The sequence below is a fragment of the Zonotrichia leucophrys genome, chromosome 2 (assembly GCF_028769735.1).
Source record: "Zonotrichia leucophrys gambelii isolate GWCS_2022_RI chromosome 2, RI_Zleu_2.0, whole genome shotgun sequence".
Classification (NCBI taxonomy): Eukaryota; Metazoa; Chordata; class Aves; order Passeriformes; family Passerellidae; genus Zonotrichia; species Zonotrichia leucophrys.
The window spans coordinates 31,967,625-31,987,806 of NC_088171.1; the positions used below are offsets into that span (position 1 = coordinate 31,967,625).

The 20,182-nt window shown below is 38.3% G+C and overlaps 1 protein-coding gene across 2 annotated transcripts in view; it reads left to right on the top strand.

Annotated features, from left to right (window-relative positions):
• The window catches only part of ITGB8 (integrin subunit beta 8), a 49,840-nt gene extending 36,105 nt beyond the window's left edge, over positions 1-13,735 (top strand). Inside the window, exons 10-15 of one of the 2 annotated variants that reach the window (XM_064704451.1) lie at positions 1,433-1,838; positions 2,913-3,138; positions 4,705-4,808; positions 5,892-6,055; positions 13,256-13,381; positions 13,621-13,735. In XM_064704451.1, the coding sequence (XP_064560521.1) occupies positions 1,433-1,838; positions 2,913-3,138; positions 4,705-4,808; positions 5,892-6,055; positions 13,256-13,381; positions 13,621-13,707 (1,113 nt within the window). In that variant the 3' untranslated portion in view covers positions 13,708-13,735. Of the gene's footprint in view, positions 1-1,432; positions 1,839-2,912; positions 3,139-4,704; positions 4,809-5,891; positions 6,056-6,148; positions 11,752-13,255; positions 13,382-13,620 lie in introns of those variants that run through there. The other variant, XM_064704452.1, reaches the window with a different exon arrangement.
• The last annotated feature ends 6,447 nt before the right edge of the window (positions 13,736-20,182 follow it).

Sequence of the window (20,182 nt, forward strand, 5' to 3'; positions counted from 1 at the left end):
GTTGAATAAATCACATTCCTTCACTGCAGCCTGTCCTCGCCACATGATATGCACCTGCTGTATGAATCAACTCCTCTGTAGCCACACTTTTGCCCTGCAACCCAAGGGAAGAAATCTCAATGATGGAGAGTGTGGGCTGCTGAGGGGTTATGTGTGTAGTGGCACATTTGAGAAATGAGAAGAAGAAAAGCAAAGGGTGAGACAAAGCCTGTGTGCCCCCTCAATATGACATTAAGTGCATGTTTCTGCACAGCATTCTTCTCCTGTTGTCCATGTGGGCAGCCGCAGCCCCACTTGCCACAAAGCCACCATTGTCCCCAAGGGCTGGGGTTGTTCTCGTGTGGGGGCGCAGCGGGAGGGAGAGACAGTGATGAGAGATGAATGGCCTCAGTATTTGCGGGTAGTTTCAGCCTCATATGTAATCAGTTTCTCGGGGTTTCTCCTTTTTTATTTGGAAATCTTTATTTTTTTGGTAGTAAAGATTAAAGGTACTTGCTTCTCTTGTGTTCCTCTCTCACTTTTTCCTCCTGGTTACATTTTCTTTATGAGGAAATGAGAAAGAGTTGCTTTGCATCAGGAAGCTGAAAAAATTCAAAACTTTAGAGAGAATACCCTGTCAGAAGTGTACTGCACAAAAAACCCCAAAAAATAATTGTAAAATACAAGATTGATATCTAGTGTGTCAGACATGTCAGAGCTGTCAAAAACTTTTAGGGATGATTGATGGAAACTCTATGGCACTCACCTAACTACAAAAATGATCCTTAGTCCTGTGCTAGAACTGCAAAAAGCCATGGGAGCTGCTGCTGTAGTGGGCACTGCTGGGATGAGAGCTTGGAGGACAGTGGTGATGGCCATGACATGGCCTGGAGCTAGGCACTGGGTCCATGGAATTGAGAAAAGTAACTGCTAACATGTGAACTGTTTCTGTGTTTCAGTAGGGGTAGCCAGGGCCATCCAAAAATCTATGTGGTTTATGTGTGCATGACCAATTCTGCAGCAAGACGTTCATTATAGACTCTTTTTATGAAGAGTATCTCTGTTTCTGTTTGAGTGTTGTCTTGCTCAATCTAGTCCCAATTCTTACCTAAATATTCCTATGATATAACAGAATATATATGTTAAATAATTAGAGCAAGATGGTGATGATATTTCTATTTCCATTTAATTTGTATTAAACTTGTCTTCTGCAACTATGCTTTCTTAACTTGATAAGTGGACTTCCTCTATTATTAGGATTTTACCTATATTTGTGATGCCTATCATTACTAATATATAATGTTTGAAAAGTGACCACTTGTATTTTGCTATTATCAGCTAGTGCACATTCATACACAATATAAGATTCTGCTTTATTTATGTGTTAAAATTTTTAAACAAGTGTAAGCAAGAAAATAATACTATTGTTAAATCCATCTTTATTTCTTTTTAGGTACTTTTCAATGTATCAGTTACAATGAAAGGATGTCATACAAGTGGAGGAAGAAAATATGTCATACTTAAGCCTATTGGTTTCAATGAAACTGCCATTGTCAATGTGCAGCAAAGCTGTGCCTGCCAGTATGGAGACAGCACAGGGCACAAAGGAGTGTGGGCTGATGAAACTTCTCCTGACAGCAAACAGTCCCCGTGCAGTGACAGTGACTGCAGCTCTAACAGAGACACGCTTCCCTCAGAGAAGTGCAGGCAACACCAGGACCAACCCATCTGCAGTGGTCAAGGAAATTGCATAGATGGGAAATGTTTCTGCTACAAAAACAAGCTAGGCAAGGTGTATGGCAAGTACTGTGAAATGGATGATTTTTCCTGCCCCTATCACCAGGGAAACTTATGTTCTGGTAAGTTGCAGTGTTTCTGTCTGTATTTTCTTGGTTTGTTTTGTTTTCTGAGGCTACTTTACATGATGCAGCTGAAAACAATGATATGAGGCTGTCAAGAACTAGAACTGTTTGTGCAGAATTAGTGTGGGAAATGTCCTGAACATCCTGTTAGGAATTCACACTCCTGGACTTTTTTCACCACAAGCATACTGTCTTTTAAATTTCACCACCATTTTCTAGGGGATACATTGATTTTTTTCCAAATTTAGCTATTTTAATATTTAAATCTCAAAATTCTTAATAAGTAATGATACTAATTTCTCAAACAAAAAATAGCATTATTCCAGGAAGCTAGTTGATACATTTTAGTATAATGGAGATATGAGATACTGAGAGATTAGGAATTGATCATAGCTTCCAGGTGAAGTTCTGATTTTCTACCACCCTGAATTAGTCCTGTGAGACATACAATGGCATTTGATTTCAAATACTGGTATAAACAGGAACACTAGGTAATGCCTGCTTCACAAAGGAGACTCTTAGTGAAACAGAGTTGTTAGAAATTTTCATTCTTTTTGTAGTCCACTTTATGGTAGGGAAGAGGAAAAAAAAGAAAATGGAAATGGAAATTGAAATGGAAATGGAAGTGGAAAATGAAAAGGAAGGAAAGAACCTGGCCTGTGCACATGAACGTTGTACTCTTTCTTCCATTGAAACTTGCTGTTTATTTGAATGGAATGTTTTCTTGCTAATGAGAAGTTTGTTTAGTTTGCCTGAACACTATTTTCCTGGTCATTGTGTAATTCCTAATCTCCACTGTTTTGATCCAAAGCAAAAGAGCAGAATTTTAGTTAAAGGTTTTAGGGTGACACCATAGTAACAACTTATGCTCAACTTAACAATGAACAGCAGCCTTCAATATTGATCATGCCAGTAACTTCAGTCCAAGTTTTTGTTAACTTAAAAACTAATTAGAAAGTCCAGGTCTATGCTCTGTTCAAGGTAAAGCACAAGCAATGCAAATGTATCCATCTAAAATTTGTTTTCTGTGTTTTCATGGAAGCATATGACTCCAGACTCTCTGTGTTGTAGGTAATGGTGAATGTGAAGGTGGTAAATGCAAATGCTTTGCTGGCTGGGAAGGTGATCGTTGTGAGTGCTCATCACAATCAGCAAAGCACTGCCTGAATTCAAAGGGCCAAATTTGCAGTGGAAGAGGAAAATGTGTATGTGGAAAGTGTGAGTGCACAGACCCAAGAAGCTTTGGCCGTTTCTGTGAATATTGCCCTACTTGTAACAAAGACTGTGAAGAAAACTGGTATGTTTCTTGTGCTAGACTTGACTTTTTCACTCCCCAGTATTGAAACATGAAAATATATTTCTGCTTCTATTTTTTAGTTATTCAGAATGTAGGAAATTGGTACAATTCATACTTGATACTTCTCTGTGTAGTTGGATTCACACTGGCAATTTAGAGAATTGCGTGTCAGCATCTATTTTAACCATTCTTCATATGAGATCTCCTGGAAATAAAACCATAAGTTTGTATTTTAAAAATGGAAAGTAGTTCCTACTTTTGAATGCCACCAAGTCCAGTAATAGTCTCCACATTTGTTTTTGCACACTTCTTGTGCTTCTCAGCTGAAAGAAAGCGGTGTGGAGCTAGAGCAGTACTTGTGGATTGTCACTGCCATTGATCAGCAGAGCAGAGCTGGTCTTACCCTGAGAACAACATTCTTCATTGATCAATTTCAAAGCACTTAGTCTTTGCCATGCTGGTCTTAAAGCATGTCATTTTTCCTTACTCATGTAAAGGAAGGGACAGTGTGTAGGTCAAAACTGAGCAAGCCCAGGAGGGGACAAGCTGGACCAGGCTCTCAGTGGTGCCCTCTGTGGTCCTGGCACAGCGAGCAAATGAAGCCCTTTCCTTGGGCACATCTCTTCTGTGCCCTCTCATCACACGTGAGATGTTGTGCATCTCACTGTGGTGCAGAGGGTGAAAGATCAGCCTTTCATTGGAAAGGTCATTGTGCTCAAAACAGAATCATAGTTTGTTTGTATTTATTTCGATTGTATCTCATCTGGTGAAAATGCTGGAGAACCAAGCTTGGCCGCATCTGGAAATGTTGCTGCTAAGATTTCACTAAATAAAATGCAGTTAACCTTTCTGGCTTACACTTGTTCGAAGTCACTGTGAAATGTGTGCCTTTAATAAATTCAGAAGATGGGATATCTTCATTAAAAATTCAGTTAGGGCTTTTTTGGGGATCTCTTGTGACATCTGTCTCCTTCAGAGCTATACAGTGAAGACAGTAAGACTGAGAGCATTGCCTCCCACTTGTGCTCTCTCTCTAAACTGCCCAGCAATGCAGACTTACTTGGCTTTGTCTTAACATAGCACCCAAAAATTATTGGCAAAACTGTGTTTCCTCTACTTACCTCTACCTTTCAATTCCAGTGTGTATCTGAATGAGATTGATAGGTAAGGAAAGACTAGAAAGTGGAGGCTGAAAGCTGAAGAAAGCTGGACCTTAGCTACACCCTTGCATCACAAAAGGCAGAGCAAGGATTGGGTGAAGGTGGCTCAAAGCCAAAGACATGTTTTAGTTTGCAACTTCTGACTAGTTGGTTCTGAGAAGCATCAGGGGGATAAAATGCTGACAGAGGCGTCACATTTCAGAAAAAAATAAATAAATGTCGCAATGTTTTTGCTAACAACAGGAAAGCATTATGTGCAAGCAATACGTCAGCCTGTTGATACAATCTCTTAAGGGGGAAGGCAGAGAAAGACATAGGTTTTCAATTATAATTTACAGGAATTATTATTAAATTTTTAAAAAATATTAAATATGAAATTATTAAATTTTAAATTATTATTTTACAGGAACTGTGTTCAGTGCTATCATTATAATAATGCATCTCAAGTCATACTTGACCAGTGCACAACCTCATGCACTTACCTACTGCATTATATTGATAATACTTCAGGTAAGTGGCATTTTCTAGGTAATTTTAATATGAGATTAAAATCTTCTGTGATTAGTAATTTAATTTGTCAGTGTTAGAATGTCTTGCAGAAGTATATCACATTATTGCAATAGCAAAGAAAGAAAACAGGAAAAAGAGAAAAATCATTCATAGCTTTAGGGAAAGTGAAAGATAAATAATAACAGGAAATAAGATTGTCAAGCATTGCTGAGTTCAGTTTTCCCAGATCCTCAAGAAGTAATGTCTAATAATGATGAATCCTGCCTGAGTGATGCTTAAAGAAATATTTATAAAAATTTGTTATGGCATCTGTATGTTTTATTACATTGACCATGCTTATAGTATTTGACATTACCAGAAACAGGAAAGAAAGAAGTAGAATGCTTACCTCAAGTTCAGTAATGTTTAAAAGTTCCTTTCAAGTACAAAAAACTGCAGTTATGAGGTCTGTGGAAGAACAAAATCTTTTAAAATAAAATCTCTCCAAGTTTAATCACTCCATGCAGCAATTAAAATGCAGGTAAATGGTTACCTTTTGTTATACCTTAATATATATATAAATCTTTTTATATTACAGTTCATCAATGTGAAAACTTATTGTGAATACTTTTTTCATAACTTTAGTATTAAGGAAAGCTTACTGTATTAGTCTATCAGTGAGGAGAGCACTGGGCAAGGATTCAATAAAACATATTTTCTTTCACATTTTACCAGTGATCTTCACTGTTGTCTTGTGAAGACTAAATTCTCTCAGCCCCAAACATCTCTAATATTTCATCCTCTCTACTTCAGCTATAAACTCACTAGTCTACAGAGAATTTATGGTGGGCAATACAATGAAACCTAAATTCTGTTTCTACCATGGATCTTGATCTGAATTGCCTTTCTTGATATGCCCAACTTTAAAAGCTTGCATATGACAACTTTTCCTCTTAATTTCCCTTAATTTATTTTCCTTTAATTTCTATCAGGCTTGTATTACATTTGTGCAGCATTACTAAGCAGTGGTGGAGATGCCTGTGTTAGAGGGATGTGCCTGTTCCATAAATTAGGCTTTACCCCTGTGTTTTCCTTTCATTGCAGATTGTTTCTCTGGACGGAACTACTTTAGAGTCTTTTCCATAATCTTTATAGTTACCTTTCTGATTGGGTTGCTTGTTGTCCTTATCATCAGGCAGATAATTCTGCAGGGGAGTAGCAATAAAGTTAAATCTTCATCTGATTACAGAGTATCTACGACAAAGAAGGTAATTGATTTCAGAGCCATCATCTTCAGTAATCTTTTTCTTGCTTATAAAAGTTAGCTAATTGCTGATAAAAATTGTATCTTCTCCTTCAAGGATAAGATGTTTTTGCCTACAGTTTGTACAAGAACAGTAACATACAGACGTGACAAACCAGAGGAAATAAATATCGACATCAGCAAGTTGCGATTAAACGAAACTTTCAAGTGTGAATTCTGAAGACTGCAAATGTCTATTTCCATCATGCTCGACTTTTAAGAAATTACCTTTTGTACTCTGTGGGAGTCTTGACTGTTGCCATATGGTTTTGTGTTGTGCATTTTATTGAATACTGTAACAAATTGACATGTAAACATATTCACATTATGTGATTATGTTTGGACCTATAGCTGCTGTATTTTTTAAAATTTTTTTTGAAAGAGAAATGTGCGTTACTACTGTTCAGAAACATTAGTGTTGATGTAGCACTTTAGCATATTCTAATTTATTTAGTTATGGCCTAGAATGTAGATACAAACTGGTCTGACAAAGCACTGATCTCACTCTACATGTAGCTGGTACTGATGTGCTCTGTGGGAATGGACAAAAGCTGTGACTGGAGTATTAACATTGCTGTATATTATAGCAATAGATGAAACTATTAAAATGCTCTTTAATAGAGTAAATGGTACTTTTATAGTTCTCTCAGTTGACAGATTCCACTAATTTGTCTGCTTATTCCTCTCATCTTTTCCTCATAAAAATGACGGGATTAAGTGTTTAGTTCATGGTATAGGTGTATGTTGTGTGTGTATACATACACATATGCATGCATACACAGATAAATTATATATTTATAGGGGTTTTTGAATGGATGATGTCATTTAAGGATAATTTATATCTGATAAAGAGTAATTTTAAGCTGTTTTACTTGTTTAAATATAATGCCCCAATTTTATACAAAACATAAGGTGTTTGGAAACTGAGTGGCTACAGAAAATGAGACTTCCTTTACCCAACAGCATGGTCTACATGATGATCACTGCCAGCAGACTACACCTTTAGAGTCAACAGCATCAAATCCATTGCAAATAGATAAATTACACCAGAGCTGTGTTTGGTTTGCTAGCTACATGTCAGTGTTTTGCCAAATAAGGACTTGGATCTTTTTATATGATGTCAGGCATAAGTCTGATTTTACATGTGCTCTTTTTCTCTATGTAAATTAGGTGATGACATTAGGTTTTCTAAGATTTTTGTAACTACTTCACTTTTTTGTGACTGTGCATTGAGAAGTGTGTCCAGTGTGTGATGGAGAAAAGAACCTGCAAACTAGAAGAAAGTGAGGAAAATAAGAGTATTTTTCTCAAAACACAATAATTGACTTTATAAATATGGATCGGATTCTACATTCCAGAAATGTGCAAAACTCTTCCAAACATGGCGGAACCAATATAATCTTATCTAAGAGCAGAATGGGAGCTAAAAAGTCAAGTAGAAGCATCTTTTTTTTATCCCTGAAACCAGCTAGAGTGGTAGAACACATTATTGTTATATGCTTGCTGGAAGTGTCAGTCTGATTTACTACCTGTATGCTGCTGAAACCCTATGAAAATCTGATCAACCTCTAATGCACTAAAGCCTTGCTGGTTTTAAAAAGAAAAATCATCTCAGAAGACTGTATAATTTCACTAACATTTATTACTAATACTAAATACTGTCACTATTTGTCATAGATAAGGGTTACAGAAACAAAGCAGGACTTCCTTATGTGCAGTCTTTAGAAATTACTTGTATTTCCTATTCTGTATTTCTTCTGTAAATTCCCACTGAAACCTGAGCACTGTGAGGATTGAAAGGAAGGCAGGGTGTAGAAAAATGATGAGTGTTTTATGAGTGTTAAGTTTCTTGGGTAATAGATCAAGCGGGATTAAGAAAAATAATACACAGACAATGGACCTTTCATTAGTCATAAAAGCTTAGGGATTTTTTTTAATGTGTAAATTGGACTATTAAATGTTTTTAAAGCAGTCTCTGAAGAAGGTCCTGAGTTTTCTACCACACAGGTAAAATTATCTCATTTAACAAAAGGAGTATTTCTTTACACTGACCCTGACTTTAGTGTTAGCTTAATTGTAGAACCTTAGTCATAGATTAATTCTGTAGTCTAATACTACACCTTAAACTCTCATTTTCTTTTAAAGTGTATAGGACCGTTCTCCTCCTGTGTAAATTAAAATATTTCAAACAACTGGTTTTGGTGGGATAAAGATAAAAGATTTATAAAGGTTGACCTGCTGTTACCCTTGTCACAATTCATGGCAATTTGTGAGTGGGAAAAAATCTCTGGTTGCTATTTAACTTAAATTTTAAAAATGCTTAGTGAAGTATATCTAAGTATATAAAAAAGAGGTTAATTATGTTCTTTAAACAGTGTGATAAACCCTTTAAAAAAAAGATTCCTCAGAATCTATTTTCACCCCATAATGACCTTTAAAGCATGTACTAAAGCATTTATTGAACTGATAAATATATTTTTTTCATTAGAAATTACTTTTCACTGTTAGAGAGAGTTCAGTTTTGTGGGTAAGGGATAATGGAAGTGGGTCCTTGGTGGAGGAAAGACTTGAGCTGTAATATCCATCTTCCAGACACATCACATCATGCTGCTACTGCTTTTCTTCTGTAGCACTTGGCATTGGACTGCTGCCTGTGAAGGGGCATGGCCAGTATTTCCTTATCAGACACCTGCCTGAATGTTTAAAATGCTCTGGTCAAAAAGAGCAGGCTCACAGGACAAATTGCACTGTAAGCTGCTTGCTGTCCTGAGATTAAAAAAAATGTATATATATTAACAAAAAAAAAAAAAAAGAAAAAAGGCTTTCTTGCATCTCCCTCATGCTTTTGCTGTATTGTAGAAGAGACTGGTGAAAGAGAATAAGCTGCTGCTAATGTGACAGGTCAAGGCTTTTAGAAGGCCCGTGGGGAGCTTATACAGAGCAGGATTCTTGGGAGGAGGCTTTGTTTCTAGGGATGGAATCTATCCATGAGAAACTCTGGCTTTGCTTGGTACTTGTTTCCCTCTGCCTTTGACCATGTTTTTCAGAAGAGCTGCTGCAGGAGATGAATAGCTCAACAAAAGCCTCACTATTTAGGGAGCTGTGTTCCCTCAGCACATGACCTTAAATGAGAAAGCAGCCTTTAATTCACAAGGAATTTCTTCAGTGATTGCAGGAGGACTGTGCTTCCTATAGTGCTTAATATGGGAGATATTAAAGACAAATTAGCTCATATTAGTTTTCAATGTATTGTGCGTCAAAGATGTTCATAAAAATAGGGGGAAAAATAACTAACCTCAGAACAGAGTGTTCCAAAGTTTTCAAATAACACTTTTTATGCTGGGCTTCTTCAAAAAAATTTAGAAAGAAGTCAAATAATTCTACTGCGTGCTTATGTCCAAAAATATACCAGCAGATACTGCTGCTTCTCATCATTAGTTTGGGGAATTGTTTTTAGATTTGGTCCCACAAATGAAGAATGTGCATGACTTTTCACAGCATATTTGTTACTGTTAAAATCCATATGTATACTTTTCATATTCTAGTCCCCTTTTTTAACCTTTGACCTGTTATTTGCCTGACACTTCAGAAATTGCATGTTTATGTAATTAAAAAGTATGTGTTTTACTTCAGAGTTTTTTGAGTACTATAAAATGAAAAAATGCTATGAAATAGTTCTTTCCAAGAATCATGACTACACTAATAAGATTGCTGCAGAAGTGTGTGGGAAAATAGCTGCTTCATCCAGAAAACGTGCACATGGTATGCAAGGAATTTTCATTGTGCCCAGCTGAAATTCCCTTACATTTGCAAGGTTAAAAATGAACCTTAAAAAGGAAGGATGTTCGTATGGGCATAGTTTACATTTTAGCTATTATTTACAACTGGATTTATTTTTTCCTCTCTACGATGTCATGAAAACCTGCTATGTAAAGCATTCTTCTGACTGCAATGGAAAAATATTATTTTCCCAGTATGATCATATATAATATTTATTTCCTGCTTAGTGTGCATGTTTTGCAAACCATGGGAGTGAATGTGTGAAACAGCTTCAAGCAACACTCTGTCCTAAAGTAGGCATAGAGTCTGGTGATGCCCAGGGCAGAGACATGCAAGGGCATGGCTGCCTGTGTGGAGACTTGAAGAGGGACAGTGCTGGGGCTCCCCACAGCATCCCTGCAGAAATGGTGCTCTGAGATCTCACTTTGCCTTTTGTCAGGGCAGGAAGCCTCTCCAGAGTGGGTTGGCTAGGCAGTGGTGGTGCCCTAGGTTTGCACTGCAGGCACGGCACACAATGCAGACTGGGACTGCATTGTATGCAGTCTGAGCCCTAAGGCTGCAGCCTTTTTGCATCTTTACTCATCAAAAATGCCTGCACACAGCCCAGCAAGGGACAGCCTGTACACGTGGATGCTGCAGACCTCCATTAAAGCTCCTAGGGAGCGTTTGGGCACCTGCCCGCTGACTTCCCACCAGCCCCTGGATCTCCACCAGCCAGCCTTAAGGAATGTGAGCAGTGGCTGTAAAGGGCACTTCTCACAGAGGCATTTGTGCTGAGTCAGTGCTGGGTGACTCCTGCTCTGTCCCGACTGTGAGTGACGCCTGGTGACAATGTCCTGGCTACCATTTTGCAACAGAGGGGAAAGCAGAAATGTAGCAATACTTAAGAAAAACACTAATTTTTAGTTCTGATCTCGAGACTCCTCTGATGCACAAGTATCTGTTGGCTCTTACACTTAGGACTGAAATTCTTGGAGAGGGGGGAATAATGTTAAAGTTAACCAACAGGAATGAATCTTCATAGCATGCCAGATCAGTGGGGTTTCACTGGGAGCAAGACAGCTCAGAATGGTTGGCATATCTGAGGGGAGGGGTTGAGGGGGGAAGAAAAAACCTTAAATTTCTAGATTCTTAGGCTTTCTGCTGGTCTGAATTTCATATTCTCTTTGTTTCCTTTTCTGAACACGCTTTAAAAAAAGGTACCTATTAAAAAAAACTTAAAGTGTGTGGCATTTGTTAAAATAATTACTTTTGTTGAAATTCTAACATTTCATCCTGGTACCTATATTGTATTTGGGCTGTTTCAGTTATATTTTGAAGGGATCTGAAAAATTAGTCTTTTGCAGATGCATTAGTGTTGGATGAATTCACTGTGCTGGCATCTTCACTCTTAGCTACTACGGCTTCAAAAATAATGCTACTTTCAAGTGTCTTACTTAGCAATTGTGTGACAGCTATTAATAATACTACGGTCTTAAACTTTCTATTTAACATATACTACCTTTTGTAACAAATAAATATAGAGAAATAAATAATGTGTGTCTAGATTTTATGCATAGAGAATTTTAGTAAGGGAAGAGGTTTTAAATTTGATAACTTCTTACTGCTCCTTTTACATTTTGAATGATACTTTTAAATCACTACTTTTGTTCATCTGGAAATATATTGAATATTTTATTATTTAAAATAGCATACTTTTATAGCTGTTTTATTAATTTCAGTTGACTACTAACTTTTATTGTGATATTTATTAATGAGTTACGCTGTAGCATATTGAGATGTTTATTTTTCTATCAGAGCTGTAACAACTATGACATAGCATTATTTTAATGCAACATCATTGTACTTGCTCTCTAAAAAATAAAATCAATATTTAATCCATATGGATTTTTCATATTTTTGACATTAAATATATCTGTGACAAGAAAGAGATGTTCACCTGCTTTTAAAAGTATAAAGCACATTTACTGAGGTGTACTGATATCTGCAAAGGGAAGATATGATTATGGTTATTTTAAAATTGAACAATACCATGTCCAAGGAGATAAAATACAAAGAATACTTTTTTATCAGATGTAGGCAAATGAGTAGATGCACATTCAGGATGAATTTTGAGAAGATGGGAAGGAGCAAAAAACTATTTATCAGTTTGGAGGTGCAGCTGCCCACCACCAAGGGTTTACCTTGCCCAACCCATCTAAACTTGAAAGCACTAGGAGGTGCTATTTTGTAGAAGACAAGATACTTCCTGTGTAAATATAATCTCTAGATTGATACACGGTTGTGATAGCTTCTCTTTTCCCTTGCCCTGTTGGGTGGTAGAGGAGCTAGATTTCTGGAAATGGGTAAATCTCTGCAGATGCCTCATCTATGCCACTCACTGCACACTTGGGTCGCTTCATGAGTACTGGTGAAAACATGTCACTGGTGGGGAAGGTTCTCTCATTCTCTCCTTGTGCAGAATCAGTCACAGCATTTGCCTTGCACAGCGGCATGAAATTGTTCTTGAAAAGGCTTCAGATATGCCTTGGATAAGGACATTTAAAATTTGCCATGATGCCTCAGTAAGAGATATCTGTGGCACTAAAACACTTGCCAGACATCACTAATAAAACTGCTCATCCATGCTGCTAACATGATCCAGTTTTTGCTTTAGGAGTGAGAAAGAATCAAGTGACAACTGATGTGTTCTCAATCATCATGTAGCTTAGTGTCCAATAAAAGAGAAACACTAAGAAAAAGTCAAAACTGTAAGAAAAAAAGAAGTAATTATCACAGGAAAAATCTGTAAATCTTTTTTGCTTCTTTTATCAAAGCAAGGAACATCATCGTTATATATGCATGGTGAGACTATGTCTGAGAAATTTCCTTTCACAGATGCCATAATCAACCTTCACTGACACCCAGAGCAAGCAGAAGAAGCGAGTCTCATAAACAGAAATACATATTTTCCTTGAAAGCTCTTTATGGGGAAAACATTCATGTTATCATTACTCAGAGTGAACATAAACCTAGATCTGAAGTTAAGATGAATTCAAGCATATAACTTGAGCCAGAGCTATAGGCCTCCATTTTGAGGTTTTGTTAACCCTTAAGTCTCCCATAGCCAGTGATCCTGGCACCAAGCAGTGTTGGCATATCCTGTATGTTATTGAAATGATGGTAAGTGCTCTGTATAAAATCTTTCTTCCTCTCTTCTTTCCTATGTTGTGTAATCCAGTAACTAATTCATAGCTATATACCTTTAAATATCCAGGCCAGAACAGGGTTTGTGACACTGGCATTGTATTTAGCCAATTTTTACCCACATATACACAGTTGTCAGCAAGAGTACAACAGGACCTAAATGTGTCTCTAACCTAATGCAAGTGCTATTTTCTTGCAGATGCCATTGCCAAGGAAAAGGCTTGCTGCCCAGACTCTCCAAAGAGAAAAGAAACCTAAATTACAGTCTCTAAAGCTGGAGGAGGAAAGAGATCCTGATTTCAGCCACTTTTTTGACACCAGTCATGTACGTGTATTCTGTTACAGAATTTCTCTGCCTGCATGATTCCTTTCATGGTAGCTGCAAAATTTGATACAATATTCAGAGAAAATGGCATTAGGAGAGTTGGTTTGAGTGAGCATCTGAACATGCCTGATAATAACCAAAAGATGATTATTAGAATTAAGAATACAAACTTTATTAACAGACTGATTTTGACTAGTAAGGAGTTAATCTGACAAATGGGTGGTTTCTTTTGCTTTCAGGTTCTGCAACAAAGACAAGAACCTTGGAAATGCATTCCTGCTACCCTGGGTTTAAAAGCAAGCAGTTTAATGTATCGTATAAAGTAAATAAAAATCTAGTTTTACAGAAACTCAAGTGGTCTGAAGCTGTGATTAGAGTACAGGTGCTGTCAGTTCTTCTGGCTGCTCATCTTCTGCTTGGGAGTCTTGGAATAGTCCAAGTTGGGTTGGACTGTACAGAATTCATATAAAGCAGGCTGCCAGTCTGATTTATTAGTACTCAAGAAGCCCCAACATTATCATCTGGTTCCTCATTCCAGGGACTGTGGTGGGTGGCAGAAAGCAGAATTTTCCTTATATTTTGTAAACCATTCTCTCCCCTCAGCACATAGCATAGCATGGTCTCTGATTATTTTCTTGGCCTTGAACTTCATGATTCATGAAGGGCAGTTACTGTTTAATAAAGATGATGTGTATGCAAGCAGATAAAGCTAAATTATTAACCACAAAAGCATAATAATGCCAAGTTATGTCACATATGCTTATTGAAATCAGCACTTGTGATGTATTTCTTTCAGCTCTGCAGCTTGCCAAGTCCTCCTTTTGGGGCTCTAAGCCTCATCCTAAGCCTCTTGTTTATGCCTGAGCAATCTGGAGAGCCCAGGACCTGTCTCTGAGTGGTATTTCTCTGCTCTCAAAACTGCTCACAGGAGAAGCCTTCTCACAGACCCCCTTCTGATATTTTGGGCTTTGACCATAGCCTTGCCACAGGCAGTCTGAAAGCATCACTGAGGCTGTAAGATGTGTGGCCTGCTGAGGAGATGGGGTCATGACTGGATGGGTTTTTCATAAAATTTTTGAACACACTTTTGCTTTATTCTGCTCTAGACAAAGCAGGAATTTCAAAGACTTACACACCTTAATCATGGTGTTCTTTAGATTGTCCTTGTCTTCAGGAGTGTTTATGGTTGGCTTCTTTCCTTAAATCATTTTGCAGCTGCACACAGGTTCCTGTGGGGGAAAAACCACAATACTTCCTGTCTTTCTCAGCTTCTTTTCTCCTCTTCTTGTGTATCTCTCTAGATCTAAATGGAGCTCTACCTGTGTCTTCTTTGAAAATTGCAGACACAGGATCAGAGTGAGTCATCAGGAAACAGCTGATAAGGAAAGCTTTCTTTACTTTTGGGCAGAAAAGAACAAGTTAAAGTCTGTGGTGCAAAGCTAAAGAGAGAGCATCTCTCAACTTGGTCAGATGCAGTACCATTCCCCTGCTCCTTTCCAGAGTTAAGAAGCTGGGGCTATTTCTTGGTGTACTAGCCAGCCCATAGACACTCACAGGAATTCTCCTGCTGTAAGCCTTGAATGACTGCAGGGTGTTTGCACAATACAAAGCCCAGAGACATATTTCTCCTCTAATATCCCCATTCTGATAACAGATTTTTTTCATTTGTAAGTATTTCTTTCTGTATAACTTTGTGTGTGTGCGTGTGTGTGTGTGTGTGTTTATGCATGTTTATGTGTGTCTGTCTGCATATTTCATCCAAATTAACTTTTCCTCAGCATCAAGAAGTCCATCTCTGATTGCTAAGCAGCCTGTTGGTCTATACGCAGGCATAGTTTCACACACCTTTTTTGTATGTGCTTAAAATGGGATTCCTTCCCTAATTTCATATGCATAGCAGGATCTTCCTATTACAATTCCTGTTTCTGTTAATGGCTAACTGCTATCGTGTGGAAACTGTGACTTGAAGTGTTCCCTGGTGTCTTTATTTATTTTTTTCTTTTATCCTTTTTGGATGCTGCCTAGCACATTAAACCTAAAACATAGAAGACAGACACAGCACCTTACTCAGGGATTTTTGGTTCACAAATAGGTCCTAATCACAATGTCAAAAATAATAAATTAATGATTCCTTTGCCAGTTTTTATCTCATGCCTTTGAAAGCAGAAGTTTTTTCCTCACTCCTTTGATTTTTTTAAAAAGAATAATTTGGTCCAAAGAAAGAAAAGATAATGTGTCAGATCATTTTGCAAATCCAAAAAGTGTCATTCTCAGAAGGAAGATTTATTATTGTGCGACAGACTAAAAGTGTTTCATGCTGTCTAAAATGAAAACCAAGTAGATTAATTTCCAGACCCAAAACCAGACAAACTCTGGTTTCAACAGTTCTGTCCAAGGTTCACTTCTGTGAAGTTGCTGGGCCCTTGTGGTTCAGTTGAAGACTCTTTTAGAAGTGAACATGCTGAGCAGCTTTAAATATCAAATCCATAAGATCGCCTTTGATATCAGATATAGAGCAGTTTAGGAATGTTAATGTAGTATGTTATATCCCTTCTTTTAAAAAAACACAATCTTTTACAGAACTTGTTTGGTGATCCAAAACATGAAAGGCTTTATTTATTATCTTAACTGATGTTCTGTCTTGGATCACCAAGAATTTCTGCTAGCAAATATTGTGGAGTATTCTTATGTTTTCTATTTTTCCCCTTTTTATCCACCAAAAACAAAAGGTAGTTTGGACTTAAAGTATCTGAAAATAATGCAATGCATAATTTACTGTTATTTCTTGTACTAACAAAGAACTTTGCTTGTCTAATTAGCTGACTTTTTGTCAAGTGTGTTATTGTACTCAGTTACTTTTTTCCCTTTTTTTTATTTTTTTTTTATTTATGTGGGGAAGGAAAATTAACAAATGTCTCTCAGCATCACTTGAAATATCTCAAAGTAAAGTGTATTACCCAGTCTAAATGCCATTATTTAAGTGATTTGATACATTTGGTGCCCGTATTCCTATAGAATTCAAGTGTTTTTACCTTGCCAAATTTTATTCCCTTACTTGGTCAGTGCTTGGTTCCTCCTTCTTCCTTAGGTCAATGCAAGTGCTTGCCAGCAAATCTGCAGTTGTCCTTTGAACTTATGAAATAAGGGAATTGCTGTTCTTCAGCAAGCTTTGGCAAAGAGGACAGTATTGTAAGTTTTATATGATTACAGCACCTGGGCTATTGAAGTTTTATTGGGTATAAAATGTGTAGTAAATTTATACACAGCTGCCCTGAAGTCAGCAGTATAACATACCTGAAATTTTACTAATTCTAAGGGTTATCATGTGAGGGACTTTTCTGAAGAACTCTCTTTTTCTTGAGTATTTTTGAGATCCCCCTTGGAATGATATTTTTAGATACTTTATTTCCCCTGGTGCCTCCCTAGAGATCATCAAAATAGGATTAATTTACAGTATTGACAAGGAAGAAGAATGATGCTGTGCCCTCCTTACCTTAGTGATATGGAAGTGACAAGTGCTCCCACAGCACCAGAACCGTGTTCCAACAAGAGTCCTTACTTTTTATATCAGTACTCCATGAGAATAGCCAGGGTCTTTTTCAAACCTGGAGTCCCTCTAGCATGGTGTATCTGTCTTCAGCAGTGGAGCCAAGCTGCCATGGGAAGCATAAGCACACTCTAATTGTGTATTACTTCCATGAGGTCCCCTAGCCTCAATTTTTCCGCATTTCCCACATCTAATTCCTTTGGTAAATCAGTAACCCTCACTTTCAGGTATGTGCCATTGAGCTTACTTTAAAGAAAAAATTTAAAAGAAAAAAGAGTCAGCCACCAAGTCTGGAAGCACTGTACGAAGAAGAGCTTCCTCTGGTTTTGAATGCAGCATTTGGAATGCAGGAACTATGCTCCCAAGCAAATAGAGGGGACATTGAATCCCAGCCACTCTTCTCTGGGAGACTTGTCATGTGTCACCAGGTCACCTTTCCCAGACTGTAAGTCCAAACATACAGAGTCATTTATACCAAAGCCTGTCCTTATCCTTGATCATCTTTGCAGCACTTTTCAGTTCCTTTCCTATCACTGACATTCTCATTTCTTTCGTTAAGGATGAAGGAGTAGAGCTGTTTTCAAAATTCAGAATGTACACAATCCACCTGTTTACTAGGGACATACTGATGTTTCTTCCTTTTCATTTTATAACGCTTTTTATGACTTCAATTGATACAGAATTTTCATGTCTTTCTGCTTAACAGAGGTCTTATACTGAATTATAGCGTACTTTCCTGTTTACCTCTGAAACCATTGAATGAAAGAAAGATGATTCCTGACATCTCTCTTGCATATAAGTGCTAGAAGTTCAGTTCCCTTTTGGCTCAAGAAGGATCTCTGTCTCTCTCCCCCTCTCTCTCTTTTTCTCTCTCATTCATAATTCTGTATTTTCAGCACATAACATCATTCCTGGTGAAGCAGAAATCTCCACCAGATACACCCTCCAGTATTACAGCTCTGCCTTTCTACTTCTGTCTCCTGTTCAGCACAGGCTGTAGTAAAGGCTTCACAGAAGCCTGGTCTCCAGCTTTTTTTTTTCCAGCATGGAAATATTTTCCTCCAGAATTTCCTACCTTCTCTCTTCTATACATAATTGACGGTTACCTAAATTCTTCTCACTGCAACCCACTACCTCTAAGGTTAACCAGCCTTGCACTTTGTAGGCAAATTGTATGTTTGCCTGTATGTCTGAATCGTGTGCTGTATCAGAGCATTTTGCTCCTCTTCCTTTCCTGCTGGACATCCTAATTCCAGAAGGGCATTTGCATTAAGAGAGAGCATGCACAATCCAGTTAAGAGAAACCTAATACTGGAGTCATACTTCCTTTCACTTGTCAATATGACATTCCTGATCTCATCTGCCAGCCAACTTCTGCCAGCAGAAGTGAACAGCTTTTCTTGGGACAAAATATTCAGCAACTGCAATGCATCCTCAATGAATGTCTCCATTAGCCCACTTCCCTCTGGGCTAGCTATCTGACTCCAACATCCATGCACAGATATGCTGGCTTTTCCACAGAGGCAATACTTACATGACTCTCCCTTTCTCCCTGCAGGAAAGGTGCTTCTAGTGCTCTTCATTCTTTTCGCCTTTTTGGACAGCTACAGCATCTCTTCCTGAAGAAGTATCTGTTGCCAACTGCTCCTTTTTCATTAGCCTCCCATAGTGCCCTGGCCACCAGGAGGGCCACACATGTCCTGGGATGCATCAGGCTCAGCATCACCAGCTGGGCAAGGGAGGGGATTGTCCTGGTCTGCTCTGAGCTGGGGACACCTCACCTCAAGTCCTGTGTGCAATTTTGGGCACCACAATAAAATAAGGGCATGAAGCTGTTAGAGTGCCCAAAGGAAGGCCACAAGGATGATGAAGGTTCTGGAGGAGAAGCCATATGAGGAGCAGTTGAGGTCATTTGGTCTTTTCAGCCTGGAGGACATTGAGGGGAAACCTCTTTGCAGCTACAGCTTCATGAAGGGAGGAGGGTCAGGCACTGATCTCTTCCCTGTGGTGATCAGTGACAGGACTCAAGGAAATGTCCTGAAGTAGTGTCAGGGAGGTTTAGGTTGGATATCAGGAAAAGGTTCTTCACCCAGAGGGTGGTTGAGCACTGGAACGGGCTCCCGAGGGAAGCAGTCACAACACCAAGACTGCCTGAGTTCAAGAGTTTGGAAAATGCTCTCAGACACATGGTGTGATTCTTAGTGTCCTGTGCAAGACACATAGAAGATGAAAATGTTATATTTGGGCCCTAAACAGTCCTGCTATAAATGATAGCATCTGAAAGCCAGATCATTTGGTAAGCATGTCTCCCTGAATTATAGGCTAAATTTTTAATTAAATAAAACTATGAATTGTAAGCTGAATTTTTCATTAGATACAACTGTGGCAATGGAAAGTATTGTTTCTTAGCCAACAGTGAAAATGAGAGAGAAACAAGAAGGTATCTGAAAAAAGTTAAAACAAGGATTATCATGTCCTCTACTATGGTGACTATCATCTTAAAAATAGTCTTGTGGGGTGTCCGGTTTATCTTCCCCCGAAAGGTTGTGGTGGTTCGTGGTCCGTCCAGGGACGCCAATATGTCAGGTTTATCTCGGCTGTTTGAGGGGCCTGAAAAGGCTCTGGGTGGCCTTGGGACAGCCCGGGTATCCAAGGACGAGAAGAGGCTTCAGTTCTTCTTTCTGGTTTTATGTTTATTAATTGTTTATCTAAAAGATGTTCTTTCAGCTCAACAGAGATCTGCACAGCAGTCAGCCATGGGCACACTCCGTCCCCCTCCGGGGCAGGCACCTATCTTTATATCTTTTGCTACGTGTACAATATTTATCATTTTTCTCCAATACTATTTATTGTTATAACTCAGTGTACTCTTAGTAATAACTAATAGAAAAGTGCTACTGTAGCCAAAGAAGATAGAAGAGAAGAAAAAGAAAGAAGAAGACAAGACACACTCTAATTCCTCCATCTTACTCCTCTAAACCCCCCTGTACATAAATCTTAAACTTTGTGTCTCACTCTCTAATTAACTAATCCCTTCACCATTCACCCTGTGAAGCCCTCTTATCTTCATAAAGGTGTCGTCTCTCGTGTAGAGTCAAAGTCCTGCCACCAGACACTTCTAGCAACATTCCAAGACTCCCGAGCCCCCTAAGCTGGTCTCGGATGCTCAGCATCTCAAGACTGAGATATTGAGATCCGACAGTGGGGGGTGGTATATCAATATTTCACTCCTAGGTTTTGTTCAAAGACAAAAG